The sequence below is a fragment of the Microtus oregoni genome, unplaced genomic scaffold (assembly GCF_018167655.1).
Source record: "Microtus oregoni isolate MIOR12 unplaced genomic scaffold, Mior012 000121F_001, whole genome shotgun sequence".
NCBI classification, from domain to species: domain Eukaryota; kingdom Metazoa; phylum Chordata; class Mammalia; order Rodentia; family Cricetidae; genus Microtus; species Microtus oregoni.
Window position 1 is genome coordinate 499,227 of NW_024544751.1, and position 20,535 is coordinate 519,761.

Sequence of the window (20,535 nt, forward strand, 5' to 3'; positions counted from 1 at the left end):
TGAATAAAGTATAGGAGTTAGAACAATGCCTGGTGTATAGGAGGCTTAAATATGTGGTCTGCTGTTATTAGTAATGTATTTCCACTATTACGCCGTGGGCAAGTCGCTCAGGGTAAACAGTTTGTTCTAAAGACAAAAGCAAAACCAAGGTAGGCAATCTGCGAACAATGAAACCCAGTGGAGCATTGCTTTTTCCGAATGCAACTGACACGCCCAGTACTTGGGTTGGATCCGCCCAGTCCTCATTAAATATGGCTGCAAGCCCAGCTCCCCTATTGCGGTTGCGCGTGTTGAAACTCCTCCCAGCAGCTGCTTCTTGGCCGCGGTTTTCCCCGGGCTGGGCCGAGGTGCCAGGAGAGGGGCCTTCGTGGCGCGCATGCGCAGACGCTGTCCGGGCAGAGCTGATACTCCCAGGCGCCTGTCACATGAGCCGCGCTCCTGCTCCGCTCCCCCTCCTCCCGGCTGGGCTGTGTGAATGAAGCTCTGCCGGCTACGTGGGGCGCTCGCTCTACTCGCTGTGTGCAACGCCAGAGCCAACTGAGCGCGCTGCCCACCGCCGGTGACCACGGGCTCCGCCGCGCCGGACCTCGGTGACAGGTAAAGGCAAATGGGCTTCCCTTTTCCCAACAGGTCCTTCCCCGGCCGCCGGCCGCCAGCCCACCCTAGGAGCCCCCTGGTATAGCAAGCCGGGGAGAGCGCTCGTCTGCCACCACGGTCTCCTCCGGAGCTGGCGTCCTCTGTCTGGCCGCCAGTGAAGGAGGTGGACAGGCTGGTTCCAGCCAGTGTGGGGCGGCATCTCCCCGGGAGCCCAGCCCTGTTCTCGGGGCAGGGTCCCCAGGCTGCCCGAAGTTTCCTTGCCAAAGGGCGCCAAGCCCGCCCAGCTTTGAAATCGGGGAGCTCGGCTGCCTGCGACGCCTGTCCAGAGGATAGGGCTGGGTGGCATTCGCTGAAAAAGCCTGCAGCCGAGGCCAGCTTCTGCTCGTTCCTGCTTTGGATCCACCAAGGGTTTCGCGTGGGTCTTAGTGAAATCCAGTCCAGACGGTCTGGGCAAAGAAGTTGGTGTATGTGCATTTTCCCTTTTGCTGCCCAAAGCGCTTAGCTGCTGCTTCCCAGGCGTTGGAGCCCTGCGCTCCAGTGCCTTTCCCAGTAGTGGAAAGAAAGCTTTAGTTTAACTTTGACGCACTTTTTACCTTTATGAACGTTGCAGAACAAATCTGTTGCCTGGAGTTGGACGTGAGTCCGTGTGATAACGTCAGTGGAAGCTGCACCGAGTAAATGAGGGAAACCAGAAGTTGAAGCATTAAAAACCAGTGAGACTCCGTTTTACACATACTTTATAAATGTATTGGTAATTTCTCGGGTTGAATTTCAGAGCTGTTGCATTTCCCCTTGTCCCACAATGCACTGATCAGTACTTCTTTACTGTAAGCAAAATAGAAGGGCAGAAAAAAAAACAGACTTAAAATAAACTGTGCCATGTTCCAGATCAGCCATTGGAGCACTTTTTCCTGGTGAATTCATCCTTGGAGTTTAAGTTTCTTAAACTCTCTTTTTCTTGGACTCCAGGAACCTTTCCTCATCCAAAGGCCGGTCTTTGTTGGCGTTTTTGTGGACTGGCGCACACATGAACCTTTTTGTTCTTTACAGAAAAAGAGGTCATTAAAGAGGGCCAACATGGTTCTCAAACTAGTATTAGCCTTTTGCATTTGGCTTTAGCTTTTCCGCTTCAGAGTTGCATGTGTTGGTTATATAAAAGCCATGGAAGTAGAAATTCACCTCCATGTTCACCAGGCCAAAAAAGTCAGTGAGGGTTTTTTTTTTTTTTAATGCTGAGTAAGGAAAATAAATTATTGAAAACTTTTAAAAATGGATAAAGTTTAATATATTAAATTTCCAAACCGAACTAAGACCAGCCATCACACACTTTAGGCTTTCCTTCGATTCCTAGCTCCTTTTATATGTTTGGAAACAGTATTGTCTTAAGACTGAATTTGAAGATTAAAATTTTAGTAGTACTGTATTGTGTGTGTGTGGTGGGGGGCGCAGCTCTATGCCGTTAGTTCTTTCTTTCCATCTTTTCTTGGGTCCCAGGGATTGAACTCAGGCTTGGGCAGCAAGCTCTTTTTTACCTGGTGAGCCTTCTCATCAGCCCTGAATTTGAAAACCTAACCCTGAGAGTTAGCGGAATTAATTTGATTGCACTTAAATTAATGTTCTAGTTTTATATTTTTCTTTGTCCTGGATTCCTTCCCTCCTTATACAGACAAATATGATGTGTTCACTATAGGAAATTTGCAAAGTGAGGAAAGTCCAAAATAAAGCAGAAAGGAAGACCCCTGTCCCAAAGGGTATCGTCCTTTCTTACTTTTTATTATGCTCCTTCTTTTCCATATTCCAGGTCTATTTTAAAACTTTATTCACAGAATTAGCTCTCTTCTCTTTTGATTTCTTCACGAACACGAAATGCTTTAGGGGCAGAGAAAGAATTCAGAGTGTGGAACTTTAAGATAGGGAGCACACAATGGTTATCTCAAGCAACCACTACTCGTTTATTGAAGCCCCAGTGATTCATACAGAATCGTGCAGCAATGGGTGCCGATATTAACTGATGCTGTAGCTCTACTCTTTCCCTAGCAACACCCTGCTGCAGAGGGGAAACGTGACACTGCTTGTGGATGCTGTCTTTGAAAGAGAGGTTCAGAGGGCGGGAGATCATCTTCAAGAATTTGAAATTCTTTGTTTTCTTTTCAGATTTTCATTTTTCCTGTTTACATTTCCAGGTTTGGGCCCTTAGAATCTTGCAGAAAGCAGAACCAGCCAGTTGCATTTCCATCTCCACCTTCCTTTAAATCCCCCTTCAAAACTGGGGGCCTCTGGAAAGCTCTGAGCCTGTGACCCCAGCGTGGGAGAAGATAGGTACAAGATGGCCATGTGGCAGGGTAAGAAATTAGCACTTATTCCTCTAACTGGTTTTTCCTCCTGCTGTCTTCCACCCCCACCCAACCCCCAGAGCCAGTGGCTGGCAGCCAGCTGTTTCTTTAATTTAACCCTTTCTTTGCAAGGACAATGTACATCCTTTTAAGAGCTGTTGTCGCTTGAAGTTCAAATGATTTTCAAGTGGCTGTGAGTGGGAATTAGACAAATGTTATGCCAGAAGCATTTCAAAGACCTCCCTTCACTTAAACATGTATTCCAGGGGATTATGTGTGACATGATTTTTCCCTTTATGGTTTTCATTTGTTTGAAGCAAATTTGTATTATAAGATTCTCAAAAGGAGGGGAGACACACTTTGCTGCCTCTCAAGCTTCCTGTTCTTAATGAAGACTTTCTGGGGGTTTTGGCAGTTGAAAAGACTCACTGAGTGTTACGCTTATATTTTGGTGTTAGAAAGAAAATGCTCACTTTAATATTATAAATCTGAGAGCAAAGCTCAGCAGTGTTTCGGCTGGAAAATTACCTTTCTTGTTGTCAGTTTCTGTCACATGCAATGTTGTTAGTTTTCATGGGCTTGGGCATCGCTTTTCAGGATGGTATCAGAATTTTCATCACAATCTTATGATCACCGTGGAAGAAATGTGGGTTTAGGAAATGATTGACAAAACTACCGAGCTGTGTCTAGGACCCACAAAAGGTTCAGGGCCACTTACATGGAATGAGTAAAATAGCTTCAATATCTATGCATATTCAAAGGCTAGATTTGTCTGTGCTTTTGATGAATCTTTTAAAAATGTGTTTGTGATTTAAAACATGTACATACACAAATGTAACAAGCAGTTTTGGTATACACAGATTGCCAGTTTAAAGGTATTTTTTGAAATGGGATTTGCCTTGTATGCTGCCTTTGGTGGGTATTTATCACACACAGTGCAGGGCCGATGAGATGTCTTAGTGAGCAAAGGTGCTTGCTCACTAAGTTCAACTTGAGTTCTATCCTTGAGATTCACACGATGGAAGGAGAGAACAGACTCTCATCAATTGTCCTCTGACATCCACATGTATGTCATGTGTTGTGTGTGTGCATATGTGCTTGTGTGCGTGTGCCTGTATATGCAGTTAAATCCTGAGAAATTCTTTTCATTCAACAAGCAAACCAGGGACAGGAGTAAAGCGCAGAGACTTGGAGCGTTCGTTCCTCATGATCTGGGAGAGACAGACTTCTGAATAAACTGTGTCACATTAAGCAAGTATTACCATAGGGAGAGGTGGAAAATGAGATGCAAGCCTAGAGAAGAAGCATGGTGAACTTTGAGGTTTGAGCTGCTCTAAAAATGAGTAGGAGTTGGCCATATGGATCTAGGAGAGGAATTGCGATCCAGCCAGACAGAGCGGCACTGTTCAGGAACTTTCCAGCTTGCTTTGTTTGCCTGGTGTGAGATGAAGCAAGGAAGGTAGTTGGAGGGCAGAAAATAAAGAACCTTATATGTTCTAGGAAGGCTTTTCCACTTTATCCTGGACACAAAGATTCTAAAGAGGGAAGTAACACAACCAGATTTTGTTGTAGAAAGATTACTTTGGCAGCAGTGCGGAGACGAGGTGTTGCTGGAGACAGGAAAAAGCTGGGACTCATTGAGCCACGGGGGTAGTGAGGTTGGCAAGAAAACGGGGAGCTCCAGAATGTTTCGAGGCTGGATCTGACAAAAACTGACCCCAGCCTGACAGCCAGCTTGGGCATGGGAGTTGGTGGTGCCATTTATTCTCTGAGATGGGGAACACGAGAGGTGGCTGAAGGGGATGATGGAAGCTAGTGAGCTAAACTTTTGACCTGCTTGGTTCCTTTTGATTCCTCTGGGCTGTCAGGTTGATGTTTCAAAGGCATTTTTGAAATAGTGTAGCGCCTGGAGTGTGTGCGGGAAGGAATCTACTTTTGTTCCTCGTGATGCGTATCAAGTTTGTAGTTTTCCTCTATGTTTGTACAGATTCTTTAGTTGTTAATGATGTATTGTTTGACAGTAAAATATTGTAATGTTTAATGATTAAGCATTATTAATAAATAAATCAAATTCCATATTTTCTTAGTACGATATTTTATGAGCGTAGGCTCAGACACATGATCTGCTTTACACCGACTGAAAACTCATTTGTTAAGAGGGAAGGGGTCTACAGAATTTAGCATTTAGGATCACTGCAGTTTATTGGCCTTTTTTTGGGTAACTTTTGAAGGAAAAATGATAGTCACAGATTAGCCATGTGAGTCTGGATTGAACTCCTGACCTTGTCACTTGATAGCTGTGGGTATTTAAACCCTCTGTGACTCAGTTGTCCTCCTTTGTAAATGAGAATGAGAGCACAACTTCCTATATAAGGTTGTGAAGATGAATTGAGTTTTATGAAAGCACCTAAGCCTAGTACTGTAGAAATGCGTGCCTACGTTACAGTCGTGAGACATTTAGTGTGGAAAGGTATTCAGAATTTAGTCAGAGCTGCTACTGCTGCTGTCACCTGTCACTAGCATTTTACTGTGGTTTGGATGGGACCGGAGTCCCATTCTGTAGAGGTAATTTCAGGTTGTCTCTAGAAGTCCTGCTATCTAATAGGCAGTGTGGCTCTTCAGGTAGAGGTTTTGATGTGAAGAGATTCTTAGGAAACATATAACTCTGTCCTAGAGCCCAAGAGTTCAGGGTGCCCAGGATCAGACAGTGGCAGGTCCTAGTGACAGGACTAAAACCGAGGGTCCGGATTCTCTGTTCTGTTGTTCTTTTCATGGGTTCACAGAAGAGAGAATGTGGGGGCCTGTCCCCTGCTCAGAGAAGCTTTTGCATTAGTTTCTGGAGGTAACTCGGAAAATTTTAAGAGCTGACTATCAGATCTGTTTGGTTTCTTGGGCCAGTGTTGTCCAGTCCTTCGTGGAGCATCTGATCAGAATTCGTATAGCTCCTCCACATGGCCACCATTATTATTTTGACCTAACTCAACGGAGCCCTCTAATATGTAGTCCAGCAACCTTAAACAGTATGCAGAGCGCACATTCATATTTCTCATAGATGAAGGTCAGCATTAAGAATCTCATGGGGTTTGGTCTAATGGTTAAGAAAGCACTGAAGAGGAGACTAGCTGGTTTAAAGTTATAAAGAGGCTTGTTCTTTATAACTAGTGTCGACTGACCCCAAGTTGTATCCTGGGTCCTACAGATGCAGTGGTCTAGGAAAACAGATACAGATCGTCAGCTAGGGAAATGGCTAAAGACCTTGGCCTCCTGGAATTTAAAAGGTAACAGCTCCAATTAATAAAATGGTTTATCTAAAAAATGTGCTAAAGTAATTTGAGAAAGAATTATATCTACATAAACTTAGGAGGATTCAAATAGTTTTTAGTACTAAAGGAGGGAGGCTATCTGTGCTTTAAAACCTATTTCTGCTTAGGTCTTACCCCCTCCCACCATTGGAATTCAGTCCTAAGACCCAGCCTTTAAAGGAGCTCTGTGAGCAATTCTGATGTCTAATCTTGTTTGGGAACTGGTGCACTAAAGAATTAAAAGTTAAAGAGAGCGAAATGATAAAAGAACTCGAAAATAGGGAATGACATAATCTTGAGGTAGATATTTATATTCATAATAGAAAAGGTAGATTTAATAAAAAGATTAATAATTATATAACAATTTAAAACTTAACTATACAAACCATAAAGTTAATGAGAAAACTAGGAAAAATCGCACTAAAGTTCATTGTGTTTAACACAGAAAGAAAAAAAATGAATATTTTTACTAGAAAACCATGCAATGGATGGGGGGGAAATACACCAGGAAAAATACATAGCAGGAGAAATTCATATGGCTAGGAGATATGAAAAAAAATGCACTATCTCCGTGGCTGTGAAAGAAAGGGGAGTTAGAACAGAATGGCATGCAGTTCTCTCTGGTATAATTGTGCGGAGATTCCAAAGTCACGGCAGACTCGGCTGATAAGAGCATGAAGACAGCTGTTCTCATACACGTCTAGTGAGAATGCCAATGAAGGAAACGTGAATAATGTTTGCAAGTAGTTAATTTTCTTTCTTTCTTCTTTTTTTTTCTGAGACAGGGTTTCTCTGTTAGCCCTGGCTGTTCTAGAACTCCCTCTGTAGACCAGGTGGCTGGCCTTGAACTCAGATCTGCCCGCCTCTCCCTCCTGAGTGCTGGGATTAAAGGTGTGCTTATATATTGCCCAATTCTTTTGAGTTTATCCTAAGGAAAGAATTAAAGATGGTGCTCCAATGATGTATGAATAAAGATACTAACTGAAGCTTTTTCTGTGTGGGGAAAATTGGTGACATTTGCATTCTATTGCAGCCATATAGTGGAATTCTGTAGGTCCTAAAAGGGATAATGTGTTTTATTTATTAACTTAGAAATAGACTTATGATATAACGTTACATGGGGAGAAATACAGATTTCAAATGATTAATAGTTCAAATTCTGGCCTGTTGTGTTTCTTAGTATTATTCAACTTTACCATCAGCAAAATATTGGTAAGAGCCAGGCGGTGGTGGCGCACGCCTTTAATCCCAGAACTCCGGAGGCAGAGGCAGGCGAATCTCTGTGAGTTCGAGGCCAGCCTAGTCTACAAGAGCTAGTTCCAGGACAGGAACCAAAAAACTACGGAGAAACCCTGTCTTGAAAATAAAAAAACAATATTGGTAAGATAGTACTAACCTAATAGTTCCCAACTCCTGTGCTCATTAGGGTTACCTTGGATTTCTTTAAAAATGAGGGACTCATTTTCCAGAGGACCTGCATTTGATTCCCAGCACCCACATGGTGACTCACAGTCATCAGTAACTCCAGCCCCAGGGGATCTGCCGCCCTCTTCTGGCTTCTGAGGGTTTGCATGAGTGTGGTGCACAGACATACAGACTGACAAAATACTCATACACATAAAATAAAATAGAAGAAAACCATTCTCAAAGCTTCATTTAAGCCATATAAATCTGATTCTCTCCAGGTGTGGTGGTCTACAATTTAGTCTCAGGATTGAAGAGGCTGAGACAGGCAGATCTCTATGAGTTCAAGGTTACCCTAGTCTACCCAAGTGCCTTCCAGTCCAGCCAAGGCCACACAGACAGTGTCTCAAAAAAATATCAGTCTGATTCTCTGGGAATGGGTGGATTAATCAGTATTTTTTTAAAGCGCTCCCTTCCCTGTGATTTCAATGTGCAACCAAGTTTGGGAGTCACTAAGCAGTGGTTGAAAAGACTAAATGGGGGAAAATACCTGTTTCATATGTGGATTTAATACATAATAACTATTGTTATGATTTGGAATTATTAATAGTGTGATCATATGTTAATGTATGTGTTTGTGTCCATGTATGCATAGTACCGATACAAATCTGAAAGGAAAGCAGGCATGGTGGTATACTTCTATTTTCTCAGTATAATCCCAGAACTTGGGAGGTTGAGGCAGGAGAATTGTCATGGTTTTGAAGATAGCCTGGGCTACATAGTTCCAACTAGCCTGGTCTTCAGTGTGAGGCACTATTTCAAAACAACAAAAATCAAATAAGAATTGTCTGAAAGGATCCATACAAAAATACTGAATATGTGTAGCACATTAGTAGAATATATGTTTAGCATATATAAGATCCTGGGTTCTGTCCCCATCACTGCAAAACAGTATTAAATAAAAGATACTGAGATGCACATGCCTGCAATCCTAGCACTCGGGGGGCTGAGACTAGAGGATCATGGAGTTTGGGGGTAGCCTGGGCTACAGTGTGAAACCCTGTCCCAACTCCCCAAACCCAAAACAAATGACAAACTTAATTTATTTTACTTTATTACACGATTAGTTGTTAATTAAAACCTTAATTTCTGAAGGAAATATACAGACATATATATACCTTTTACCTTAAAATATTTATAGTACGAAAACTAGCTATTGTTTCAATACTGGGGAATGCAAATACATTATGGCAGCTCTATTTAGTATAGTATCTGGCCATTAAGAATGAAGACTAATGGCTGAATATTTGGAGACATTCCTGTGATTTCAGCACTTGGCTGGTTGAGGCAGGAGGAATAAGAGTTTCTGGCCATCCTAAGGCTACAAAGTAAGACTTGCCTAAAAAAAAAATTAAGACTAATGACTATGCTTACATTTTTCTCCTTTTTTATACATTAGTTTATATTTCAAATTTTATGTAATGAATGTCTATTACTTTGAAAAGCAGCTGAGAAGTGATTTGGACATGAGACAGAAAAGTCTGTGGACTTGCAAAGAATGCCTCTAAGAAGTAGTGCAGAATTTCGTGTGTCTGAACAGGGTGCCCCTCACTCTGTCCTCACACCTTTGAGTATGAGGAGAAATCAGGTCTTGGCGAGTTTGGTTAGAGCAGGCATTTTGCTATTAATACTTCCTTCCACAAGTACTCTTAAGTTTTGACTGTCTCTATAATTGATCCTACAAAAAAGAAAAACCCTTGGGCATGAAAGTGGAGACAAAGCGTTTCAGCTAAACAAAATAGGAAATGACATTGCATTTGATGAAAAGTAACATAATACGTCCCTGTATATGTAAAAAGAAAACAGAGGAAGCTTATAATAAAAGGCATCGTTGCAATGATAAACGAGTCTGCTGGCTTCGAATGCAAAGCAACTAGAAGTTTAGACCTTGTAGGTTTATCTTTTCTTTCCCCTCGCAGTGTATTTGTAAACACTGGAATGCTTCAGTGATTTGACTAGCACATGGGAGGCCAAGCTGGAGTTACAAAGCAGTCAAGCTGCTTACAGAGCTTTGGTGTGAAGTCTGGGTACTCTGGCTTGCTAATTGGGCCATTATTATCTAGAAAAATCCATCTGCTCCTGACTCTTGACCAAAATGTTAGCATCCTTTTGAGTCTCCAGTAAGAAGCAGGCTTTTATTGCAGTACCAAGGAAGCAGAATCTACCCCATTTCCCCCTCTTCTCTGGCACAGTGCCTCCCTGTGGCAGGTGCTCAAGAATTGAGTTTGTTTGTTTATTTGTTTGTTTTTGGTTTTGGAGACAGGCTCTGTAGCTTTGGAGCCTGGAACTCGCTCTGCCTCCCAGAGTTCTGGAATTAAAGGCGTGTGCCACCACCACCCTGCTAAGAATTGAGTTCTTTGTCAATAGCCGGGCGGTGGTGGCGCACGCCTTTAATCCCAGCACTCGGGAGGCAGAGGCAGGCGGATCTCTGTGAGTTCGAGACCAGCCTGGTCTACAAGAGCTAGTTCCAGGACAGGCTCCAAAGCCACAGAGAAACCCTGTCTTGAAAAACCAAAAAAAAAAAAAAAAGCATTAATAATGTACAAATATAATACAAATAATAAAGGAATTTTTTCCCTCTTTATTCCTTTTCTACAACTCACCAGAGGGTTTGGAATGAAAGGAGAATGGATTTTGATAGCAAGTATTGAAGTAAAGGGAATTTTGTTACTTTGTTCTTTCCCAAGCATGCAGCTGTGGAGGAAACCCAGGACCTGGTATCTGGTATGATTGCCTTTGAACCCAGCTTTGCCATTTGGTAACTAAAATTACCTCAACTCCAAAAGACTAAGTTGTCTCATTAAGGGTCAAATCTAGTCTTGGGAGACAGTTGCTGCTCTTATATCCTGCCTCTGTCACTCTTAGCTGTCGGCAAGTTCTTGAGTGGCGCCTCACCTTCCTCACCTGTAAAATGGGCTGAGTAAAAATAGCTGCTAATTAGCAGTGATCAGTGGAGCCATCATCAGAGGGTTACTGGAAGGATTGAATGAGGCCATTTACAGTTATAGCCCTCTTGTCACTGCCTGGAGGTTGTTCACAACTTACAAATGCTAGCTAGCCTTTGCCACTGTAATTTACCAAACACATATATAATAATGCGTGCTTTCACATAAGTCTAGATGTGATTGAGTTAATCGTGGAATCATTGGTAGCTGTGGCATCAACAATGAAGTAAGTTATTAAAGGGATAGTCTTAATCTGGAAAGTGGTTGGCCTGTGACCCGTTCAGATGTTTAATCTTGCAGAGGAAGAAGTTGAGAGTCTAGGCCACGCAGCCTCAGGTTACCTAGAGCCAGAACCAGACCCCAGGGCTTGTGATAATGGCTCTTTTTTTTTTTTTGATCTACCTGTCTCCTTATCCCTTTTGTATTGTGTTGCTGCCTTCAGAGCTCCACTAATTGTGTGTGTGTGTGTGTGTGTGTGTGTGTGTGTGTGTGTGTGTGTGAGGGATGGAGGCTGGGGACCGAATCCGAGGCCTTGGGCATGCTATGTGAGCCCCACGGAACTATGGCTCCAGATTTCCCTTTACTTTTTATTTTCATTTGAGGCAAGATCTCCTCAAATGAGATCAAGGCAGACCTTGAACTTTTGGTTTTCCTTTCTCAGCTTCCTGAGTAGATGGGATTGCAGGTGTGCACCCACCACCACGCTGGGCTAGCTGCTCAATGTTTATCTTCCCTTGCTGTGCCTTGTTACTGTGAATAGTGTCCCTTTAAGGCTGAAAAAAAATTCCTTTTCACCAAGGTTTCTGGGATTTGTTTTTGTCACCATGCTAGCATTTTTGAGATAAGTTCTTAGGCTTTAACCAGAATTATGATTCAGAACTTCCTGTTTCATGCAGTGCCTTTCTGTGTGTCATGGGGAGGGGGAGGCAGGACTTGAGAGTTCGCTGTTGGTCCGTTCTTCTTCCTAGCGTCTGTTAATGCCCCAGATATTTATAGACCTGTGGTAAGACGGAAGAACCTATTGAGTAGTTAATAGTGTGAAGCGGTTATCTTTGCCGTGTCATAGTTCGATGCTTTTCAACTCAAAGCTTTCTGGCATTAAGTGGTGTTTCATTGTGTTTCTTCAGGGTTTCTGTCCTGACTACTACCGTGAGAAGTAGAGCACCCTAGAAATTCGAGTGTAGAGTAATGAAAGTGATCCAAGGTAGGGACCATCCGGTAGAAGTGAAGTGGTCACTACAGGTGTGTGAGGTACTTGGACACTGAGTTCTTCTTTCTTTCGGCCATCAGCCTTCCAAAGATACCTGTCCTTTGGTAAAACCAGCCTTTTGATTCGCCAGCTGTGTTCTGTACTCTAGTGTGTAGCCCTAACTGTATTTACCTAGTACTTCCGTTACCAAGACAGAGTGCATTTAGGATAGCTACCATGCACTGAAGGTAGTGCTTACTGAATCTTCCTTTAATGAGTAATAGCTGTACTAATCCAGCTCTTAAGCGACGGAATTTTTTTTTTTTAGATTGTAAGATTTAGACAGTGGATTCAGTCTAGATGAAAACCTCGCAAGGCCCCTGGCAACACCACCCATAATTATCGCTAACACCAGGAATGCCACATAATGGTGTGATGCAGTGTATTTCCCACTCACCCATAATTAGTTTGAAGGCATTAGCAAGGGAGACACATTTTGAATATGTAAGAACTTAACACATCAGTATACTTACCACATAATATGATCTAATTGAGAGATTCTGTGTGTTACAGAGAATAAGGTTTCCCAGTGGTGGCAAATGTCTGTAGGCATCACTGTAGAGAACGTAATGAATTATATGGGGGAAGAATCTTGTTTACTAGTTTATGTTTTAAAAAGAATAACTTATCTGTTAATTACGAGGGCACTGGAAGAAAGACCAAGCAGCTACTACTTCCTGAAGCAGAAACAGGGAACTAGTTATTTAACACAATAATTGAAAAGTACAGGCCTTTTGGTTACCATTTAACAGTTTTTTTTAACTGTTTACAACCAAGTGTCTTAGTTGTGGCTGGTACACCCTGCTGTGATTTTCCTTGTTCTCTGCCCCCATCCAAATGCAAATTTAGAGGGTACTTGAGGAAGTTGAGACCTGAGGGTTGACTCAAAGGCCTACTTCAGTGCACAGTTGGGGGCAGTATAAATTGTTGGACACCATTGGCTGGGAAGTCATTCTGAAAATGTAAAATGCTCAGTGAATCTGCTTTAAACATCAACTACATGAACATCAGTTATTACAAGGTTGTTGGCTACCTCATTCTTGTCATCTTTTGGTGCTGTCTATGTTAAACCTTCTGATCCTTCTACCCTCCCTTTGGTCTGACAGCCTGTGGGCCACCTGTGACTTCTGGAGTTCAGGCTCCTCTTGCTTTAGTCTCCCCAGATGTGGAATTACTAGCCTGTGGCACCATGCCCAGTTCACTAACACCAATCTTAACATCCATTACTATAGGCCAGGTATATTAATTATGGTGTATATCCACTATGGGAAACTGTTTGTGTAATGTAAAGGGATGAAGTGTATAGGAGTGAAATATATTTCTATAGCGATAGGGAATGATACCTAAGATACATTTTTTTGAGAGAGGGCTTCATGTAGTCCAGGCTGGTCTTGAATTCACTTTGTAGCCATGACTGGCCTAGAACTCCTAATCTTTCTACTTCAGCCTCTCAAGTCAAGGGATTTCAAGTGTGGGACACCATGCCTGGCTTACGATACATTGTAAGTAGGGGAAAAAAAAGATGCAGATACTGAGAATTATAGGATCCCATTTGTACAACTCAAAGAGGGGGGTGTTATGAGATAGCCATGAATTTGTAAGTGTCCCTTTCCATTGTGTTCACTGCCTTCCTCCCATCTCTTGCGCCTGGGATGGAGCCAGGGTCTCGCACATGCTAGGCACGCACTCTGCCACTGAGCTCTGCACACCTCCAGCCCTTTTAGTGTGTGTATGTGTGTGTAAACACACATGCTCTGAAATGTGTAGAATGTTGCAGAAGAAACACTTCCTAGGTGTTTTGGTGATTAGAGGTGACAGGGTTAGGGATTTTCAGTTTTCACTTGGCGTCTATTTCCTGCTTGACTTAATACCACCCTGATCTATAATATCTCCAGATAACAAAGTTTGCATGAAAACCCATACCTTTCTGGACTCTTTCCTGAATTCTGTTCATCTATGCTGAGAAAAGAAACGTGGTGTAATGGTTGAGGTGGGAGGTCAGTTTGAAGTGCAGGGGGCCAAATCCAAAAACTAATGGCCTCTAGAAAAACCACCAATGAATTATTGCAGCTGGATACATTGGGAGAGATGTTTGTTAACTATTAATGATTTAAAAGGTAAGAGTAAATTAAGTAAAAATTGTTTTTTATTAACTTTTAAAAACGAAATAATTGCCAGACATGGTGGCGCGCGCCTTTAATCCTGGCAGTTGGTAGGCAGATGCAGGCGGATCTCTGTGAGTTCGAGGCCAGCCTGGTCTACAAAGCGAGTTCCAGGGCAGTCAGAACTCTGTTACACAGAAAATTCCTGTCTCGAAAAATAAAACAAAATAAGAAAGAAAGAATAAAAAAAAGAAAAAAGAAAGAATTATATTTATATCATTAGTTTGATGTTGGGATGTTTTAATTCATAAGTAGCATAGTAAATGTATTCCTAAAAAAAGTTAAAAATTGAATGTGTCAGTGTCTGGGATGGTGGCTGTTGTTCTTGTTCAATTTGATTATTGTTTGCTCTTTAAGTTAAAATTTCTTGAACCTTTTGCTTAAGGAACTGAGATGAAATGTAAGTATAAACTTATGTTTGAGATAGAGAATATGAAAGCCTAATGTTTGCCTTGTAAGATTTTGATTAAACCTTCAATATTTTGGGGCTTTTATTTGACCCATCTGTCTCAAAAGGAGGACTTTGGCCTGTGATACAAGAAGTCGAAGGGATGTCCATCTGAATGTCCCTTTGACTTGACTAATCCTTTGCTGAATTATGGGCAGTCAGAGACAGAGGACGTAAGGGAAAACCTGAGCTGATGTGTGCTAAAAACCTGTATTTGGCTCTCTTGGGTAATGGATTTCCCACCCCACAGTAAAATATTTTGATTTGATGGGAGTTAAGAAAGGGAAGTCCTAATAATAGTATTAATAATGATAATATGGGAGTTAAGAAAGAGGAGTAATGATACTAATAATAAACAACTATCATTTATTAAGTACTTACCATGCGTAAGTTAAAGTGCCTTGTGTGGATTATCTTTAATCTTACCAACAACTATTTAAGGGTCAGGGAGTAGGGCAGAGAATGGTTGCATTTTCTTTTACAATTGGAACTGGTGGAGCATGGGTCCATGGCAACCTCATTAAAGAACCCATGCTCTAGGGGTCCAGTGCCGAATATCCTGTTTCTACTGCTTCTCTCAATGGTGTGATGACTAGTTAGGGCAGAAATCAACTTCCTATTAGCGTCCTCTTGGTGCGTTCTTTTATTTCTGGAGGTGAACAGAGCTATAAGAACACCTTCTAGCAGCTGAGCCACCCCTGCAGCCCAGGTTGTGATCTTCATAGCAAACAGAACGAGCTCAAGGATGTAAGAAAGGTCAGGGGTGTTGAACACATACTCTGGGAAGAAGTAGACTCTACTTCTGTGGCAGAATTTTTTATTCTTTCTAAATTTAAGTAATTTTGTGACTATCTTGTATTTGTAAGACATTACTTTATACGTGGGTAGGAAGATTCAGAAACAGACCATGATCCTCCTGCAAAGAATAAAAAAAAAAACTAGTCTAAGGAAATGAAAACACCTGCACAAATAACTGTAACAAAAATAATGTTGGAGATATATTCAGGAACGTTTTGGAATGCTGCTTATTTTGGGATTTGGAATGTCTACCAAAGGCCCACCTGTTGAAGGCTTGGTTCTCAGCCCGTGCTGCTATAGGGAGGTGGTAGAGCCCCTGAGGTAGTCAGAATGGAACTTAGATGATTTGAAGATATGCCCTTGAAGGGAATTTTGAGATCTTTGCCTCTTCTTTTCCTCTCTTTTGCTTTCTTGCTGTCATGAAGTGAGCAGCTTCCTCTGTCACGTGCTCCTGCCAGGTACACACTGTGCTACTACAGTGAACTAGCCATACATTGGCTGAAACCTCCGATAGGTATGAACCAGAATAAAATGGAGGTTGGTTCTTCTCAGGTGTTCGTTCTGGTAATGGATGGGTAACTAACACAAATGCCATAGGAGTTTGGCAGTTGTATTGAGGTAACATTTGAAGTCCACTGTGTAAGCGTTCTTATAAAACTTGCAGTGATTCAGCAGTGGCTGAGTGTAGGGCCTAGCCAGTGGGAGCTGGAGCACATGAGACATTTCGTGGGAAGCAGGAAGTATGAGGAGAGCGGCGTGGGAGATGGGTAGTGTATATTGTAACTTCGTTAGGTAAATTAAAGCCAGTGTACTCATTACAAAAATAGATCATGAATTATAAGTTAAATACCTTCATCTCAAATATTAGCTACAAAAGTCATCATTTCTGTGAAAACATTTATTTTTTTTTGTCTGAAAAATATACATGGGTATGTGTAGTAATTGGAAAATAACTCAAAAAGCGATGCCTCTTGACAACCCAGATTCTCTGTTAAAGTTGCAGACTTGATGCTTGTATCGACTTAATTCCCAGGAAACTGAGGCTAGTTACAGCAGACTGTCCAGAGTAGCGGTTTTCAACCAAGGATGGTTTTGGTCTCTAGGTACATTAGGGAACATTTGGACACATTTTGGTTCTCACAACAATGGAGAGGAGTTACTGGCAGGTAGAAGATCAGGAAGCTACCTAAGTATTCTATATTGTACTGGCCAGCCCTCTGCAACAAAGAATTCTTTGTAAATAATAGTGTCAGTGTTGGCTAGAGCAGAGGAACCCAGATGTAGGGAAGTTGGAGCAGAATTTGGAGTGATCTTGAGTGTGATTCATCAGGTCCCTACTGTTTCTGTCAGTGTCCTCTCATTCCAGCCTTTGTTACCTAGTTGAAAGCTGGGGGCTATGCTGTGCTGGCTGTTTAGATTTCAGTGGTAGCAGCATCAATATCAGATAGCCAAGCAATTTATTTGCTTTCCTAAGTATTCTGTTTATATAATGATTATTTACCATTAACTAGTCTCTAAGCTTTATAAATATTCACTATCCCTCCAGGGAAACTTACTTAAAGAGAACTAAACAAGGGAGCTGAGACTCTGTGAAGTGTTATCTTGCATGCTTTTGTTTTTTTTTATAGATCTTATCTTAAAAGTGAGCTACAGCAGCTCTGGAGTGCCCCGGGCCATATTGTGATTTACTCAAGATTGAAGGCAGAAATCAAACTCTTTGATGCCAAAGCCGAGGTTCCTTCAATTTGGCCTTGGCTTCTGCGTTTCTTTGCTTTCTGTCTCCTGAGGAGCACAATAAAATGTTTGACTGAGACTATATATTCTTGGATTTGGGCATTGTGTAAATACAGCCAAGAATATTCAACCTGTTGTGTTTTAGAAGGCATCAAAACAATCTAAAGTATTTCATAGTGGACATACATTAAATTCTTTTTTTTTTTTTTTTTTGGTTTTTCGAGACATACATTACATTCTTCACCTCTTGACACAGATAGTATATTACAGACTCAGCAGTTAAGGGCAATGTTTGCTCTTTCAGAGGTCCTGAGTTCAATTCCCAGCAACCGCATAGTGGCTCACAACCATCTATGATGGGATCTGATGCCCTCTTCTGTTGTGCATGAAGACAGAGCACTCGTATACACAAAATACATAAACTATAAAGAAGCTTTTTTTTTTAAAAGAAATATTATAGCAAATAATAGGGAACCTTAAAGGCATTTGGAAGGCAAAGGAACAGTTAGTATAACACAGCTGGATGGCATTGCTCTAAGCTGCCATTTTGAAGAATTTCACATGTTGGACAGACTCCCAAATTATATTTGTCTAGAAGTTTGGATTTTTAAATGTGTAAAAATAAGATTTTTCTATTGCTCTTAGCTGCCCTGCTTAGCTTAGTAGATAACTACTTAAAAGACAGAAAAGTAGAATTGACGTTGATTTGCTTTTATGAACTTTGATGACATATTGTTATTTTAACTCCTTTTTAAAAATAAATGGATAACTATTGTGATAGTTAATAGTTACTGAGCCCTTACAGTTTTCCAGGTAATGTTTTAATTTAATTGTAATTAAATTACAATTAATTGTGTGTGTGTGTGTGTGTGTGTGTGTGTGTGTGTGTGTGTGTGTACAACTTGCAGCCCTTGGGTTTTCTCTGTCCATTTGGGTCCAGGAATGGAATCAGGTGGCCAGACTCGGCAGCGGGTGCTTTTACCCCCCACTCATATTACCAGCTCCCAGATACTATTTTAAAGCTTTTATAGACATTTTCCACTGCAGTCCAGCTGTATAAGGTTAGCAGTAATATTCTTTTTAAACTGAAGAAAGTGGGGCAAAGAGACGTTAAGTAAATGACTTCTATAGCTAATAAGTAATTTCTGGAATGAATGTGTATATGCTATAAGTATAAATGTACAGTGGATTTCAAGGACTCCATATACAGAAGGATCTAAAATACCATAATAATGTTTTCATTGGTTACCTATGGAAATGATACCATTTGGTATGTGTTTGAGTCAATAAAATACGGTGTTCTATATCATTTCACTTGATTCTTTTTTCGAGCATTTAGAAAATTTAAAATTGCCTGTGTGGCTTTTATTTCTGTTAGAGGGTATTGCCATGGAGTGTTTTATCAAGCCGACGCTTAGACGTGTGGAATGTCTCACCCTTGTGTCACGTACATGAGACTAAAAGCAGAAGCCAGGAAAGGTTCAATACACTGGGCTGAGTTAGCTGCTGCAGCCGTTCCTGAAGGAGGCTATTGCACCTACCCTGTAATGACTGTGTTGTTAAGGTCGAGGAGCAAGGGAGCGGTTAGGCACATTAGTGTTTTACTCCCAACTCTTGAACAACCGTGTCAAGCATTGTGTCAATACTGTGGCTCATAACGAATTATTGACTTGACTCTTTCCATTAAGAATTTATAATCTAGGAAAAGGATTACACATATATAATGAGAGGTAGAAAGAAAGAACTCAGAATCCGAAGCGGACAGTAGTGATTTGCAGCTAGATTCAAGAGGGAAGGTTAGGAAAGAGGACTTTTGAGCTGGCTGAAGGAAAACAAATAATAGGAAAAGCAGATATTGGGGACCGGTCCCCGAGTTCAGGTGGTTGTCTGCTCACCAAATGGAGGTGCGAAGCACAAGCTGGAGAGAAGTCAGATAGCTTGAACTCTGAGTCTGGGGTGATCTATCTGTATCGCTTGCTATACTTTCCTCAGCTCACTGCTCTCCTGGGCCCACACAGGATCTTCCTATCACAGAACGGATTACATACCTGAAGTCTTTTGATTTCTGAGCTCTGCCGTCAGCCAAACTGCAAGGGTTGATTAGACACATAGCTCATGGCTTCACTTACGCTATTGGGTAACAGAGATGGGCAGGCGAGCAGATAATTTCTTGTTGCAGGTTTTGAGATAAGTGTCTCACTGTGTAATCCTGGCTGTTCTCTATGTAGACCAGAGTGTCCTAGAACTCTTGGAAATTGGCCTACCTCTGCCTCCTGAATATTGGGATTAAAGGTATTCACTCTCACACCTGGAGGATGAGTTATTTGTTTTAAAACTAGTTAAAATGGCCCCATCTTGAAATGAGATCTAAGTTAAATTGTTTCTTGTCTAGTATCTCAGGCAGGTCATTGTAGCTCCCTCCACAGGGAGGAGGGGGCAATAAGGTAGAAAGAGGCTGAGAGTAGCACTCTACCAAAAACTCCTTTACTTTGAAGGTGGGATGGATGAAAAAAAGAATCTTCTTACCCCACCAATATTTCTTGCCAGCCACCATTGGCTGCTTTGTTGTTTTTGTTGTTGTTTTGAAACATAGTCTTATGTGACTAGGCTGGCCTAGCATTTCTTGTGGTGCTGAGGATGACTTTGAACTTCTGATCTTCCTCCATTCCCAAGTACTAGGTTTACATGCCTGTACTACCATGCCCGGCTGATTGCTTTAGTTTTGGGTGGAACATATTTAGCATTTAAAAACTAGCTTTGAGGGGCTGGAGAAATGTCTTAGTGGTTAAGAGCATTGACTGCTCTTGCAGAGGACCAACGAGCACACCTGGATTCAGTTCCCACAACGTCCATGGTCGCTCACAGTTGCCTGTAACTCCCGTTCCAGAGGATCCAATGCTCTCTTCTGCCATTCGCCTGCTTTTGCATGCATGTGCTGTGTTTACACTTCGTCACATATACACATACACATAAAATAAATAAAGTTAAAAACTTTGAAAATAAAAGAATATTGTTTTTAAGATGAAATTTGGGGGAAAAATGATAAAACTAAGTATTGGGGTCCTTGAGTCTGTAACTGTAAGCAGATTGCCATTGTTTTATTAAGTTTTTTGACTTGTTGGTTTTGTGCTGATAAAGTTTTGAATAATTAATATAGAATATGCTACATTGATTCCTTTCTGCTCTCCAGAGGATCGTAGTCACCTGATTTTTCCTTTGATAGAATCCTAAAATGTTAAAGCTACAGAGGAGTCCTCTTGTGAGTTGTTACCATATCCATCTCAGTGAGAATTTATAGTGTATTTCCTTTCTTTTAAAACTTAGAAATTACTGTAATCTATTCTTGTTAAAAATCAAGTTTTTAAGGCAAAGTCTCTTATAGCCCAGGCTGGCTTTTAATTTGCTATATATAATTGAGGATGAACATGAACACTTGATCCCCCTGCTTGTCCCTCCCAAGTGCTGGGAATACAACTGTGCACCACTGGACCCAACACGTTTTT

The 20,535-nt window shown here is 41.5% G+C and overlaps 1 protein-coding gene across 1 annotated transcript in view; it reads left to right on the forward strand.

The window, feature by feature from the left end:
- The first annotated feature begins 1,286 nt into the window (after positions 1 to 1,286).
- The window catches only part of Clcn5 (chloride voltage-gated channel 5), a 171,514-nt gene continuing 152,265 nt past the window's right edge, over positions 1,287 to 20,535 (forward strand). Inside the window, exons 1-2 of the mRNA XM_041646154.1 lie at positions 1,287 to 1,310; positions 2,781 to 2,939. Coding sequence (XP_041502088.1) covers positions 2,924 to 2,939 — 16 coding nt within the window. The 5' untranslated portion in view covers positions 1,287 to 1,310; positions 2,781 to 2,923. The remainder of the gene's footprint in view (positions 1,311 to 2,780; positions 2,940 to 20,535) is intronic.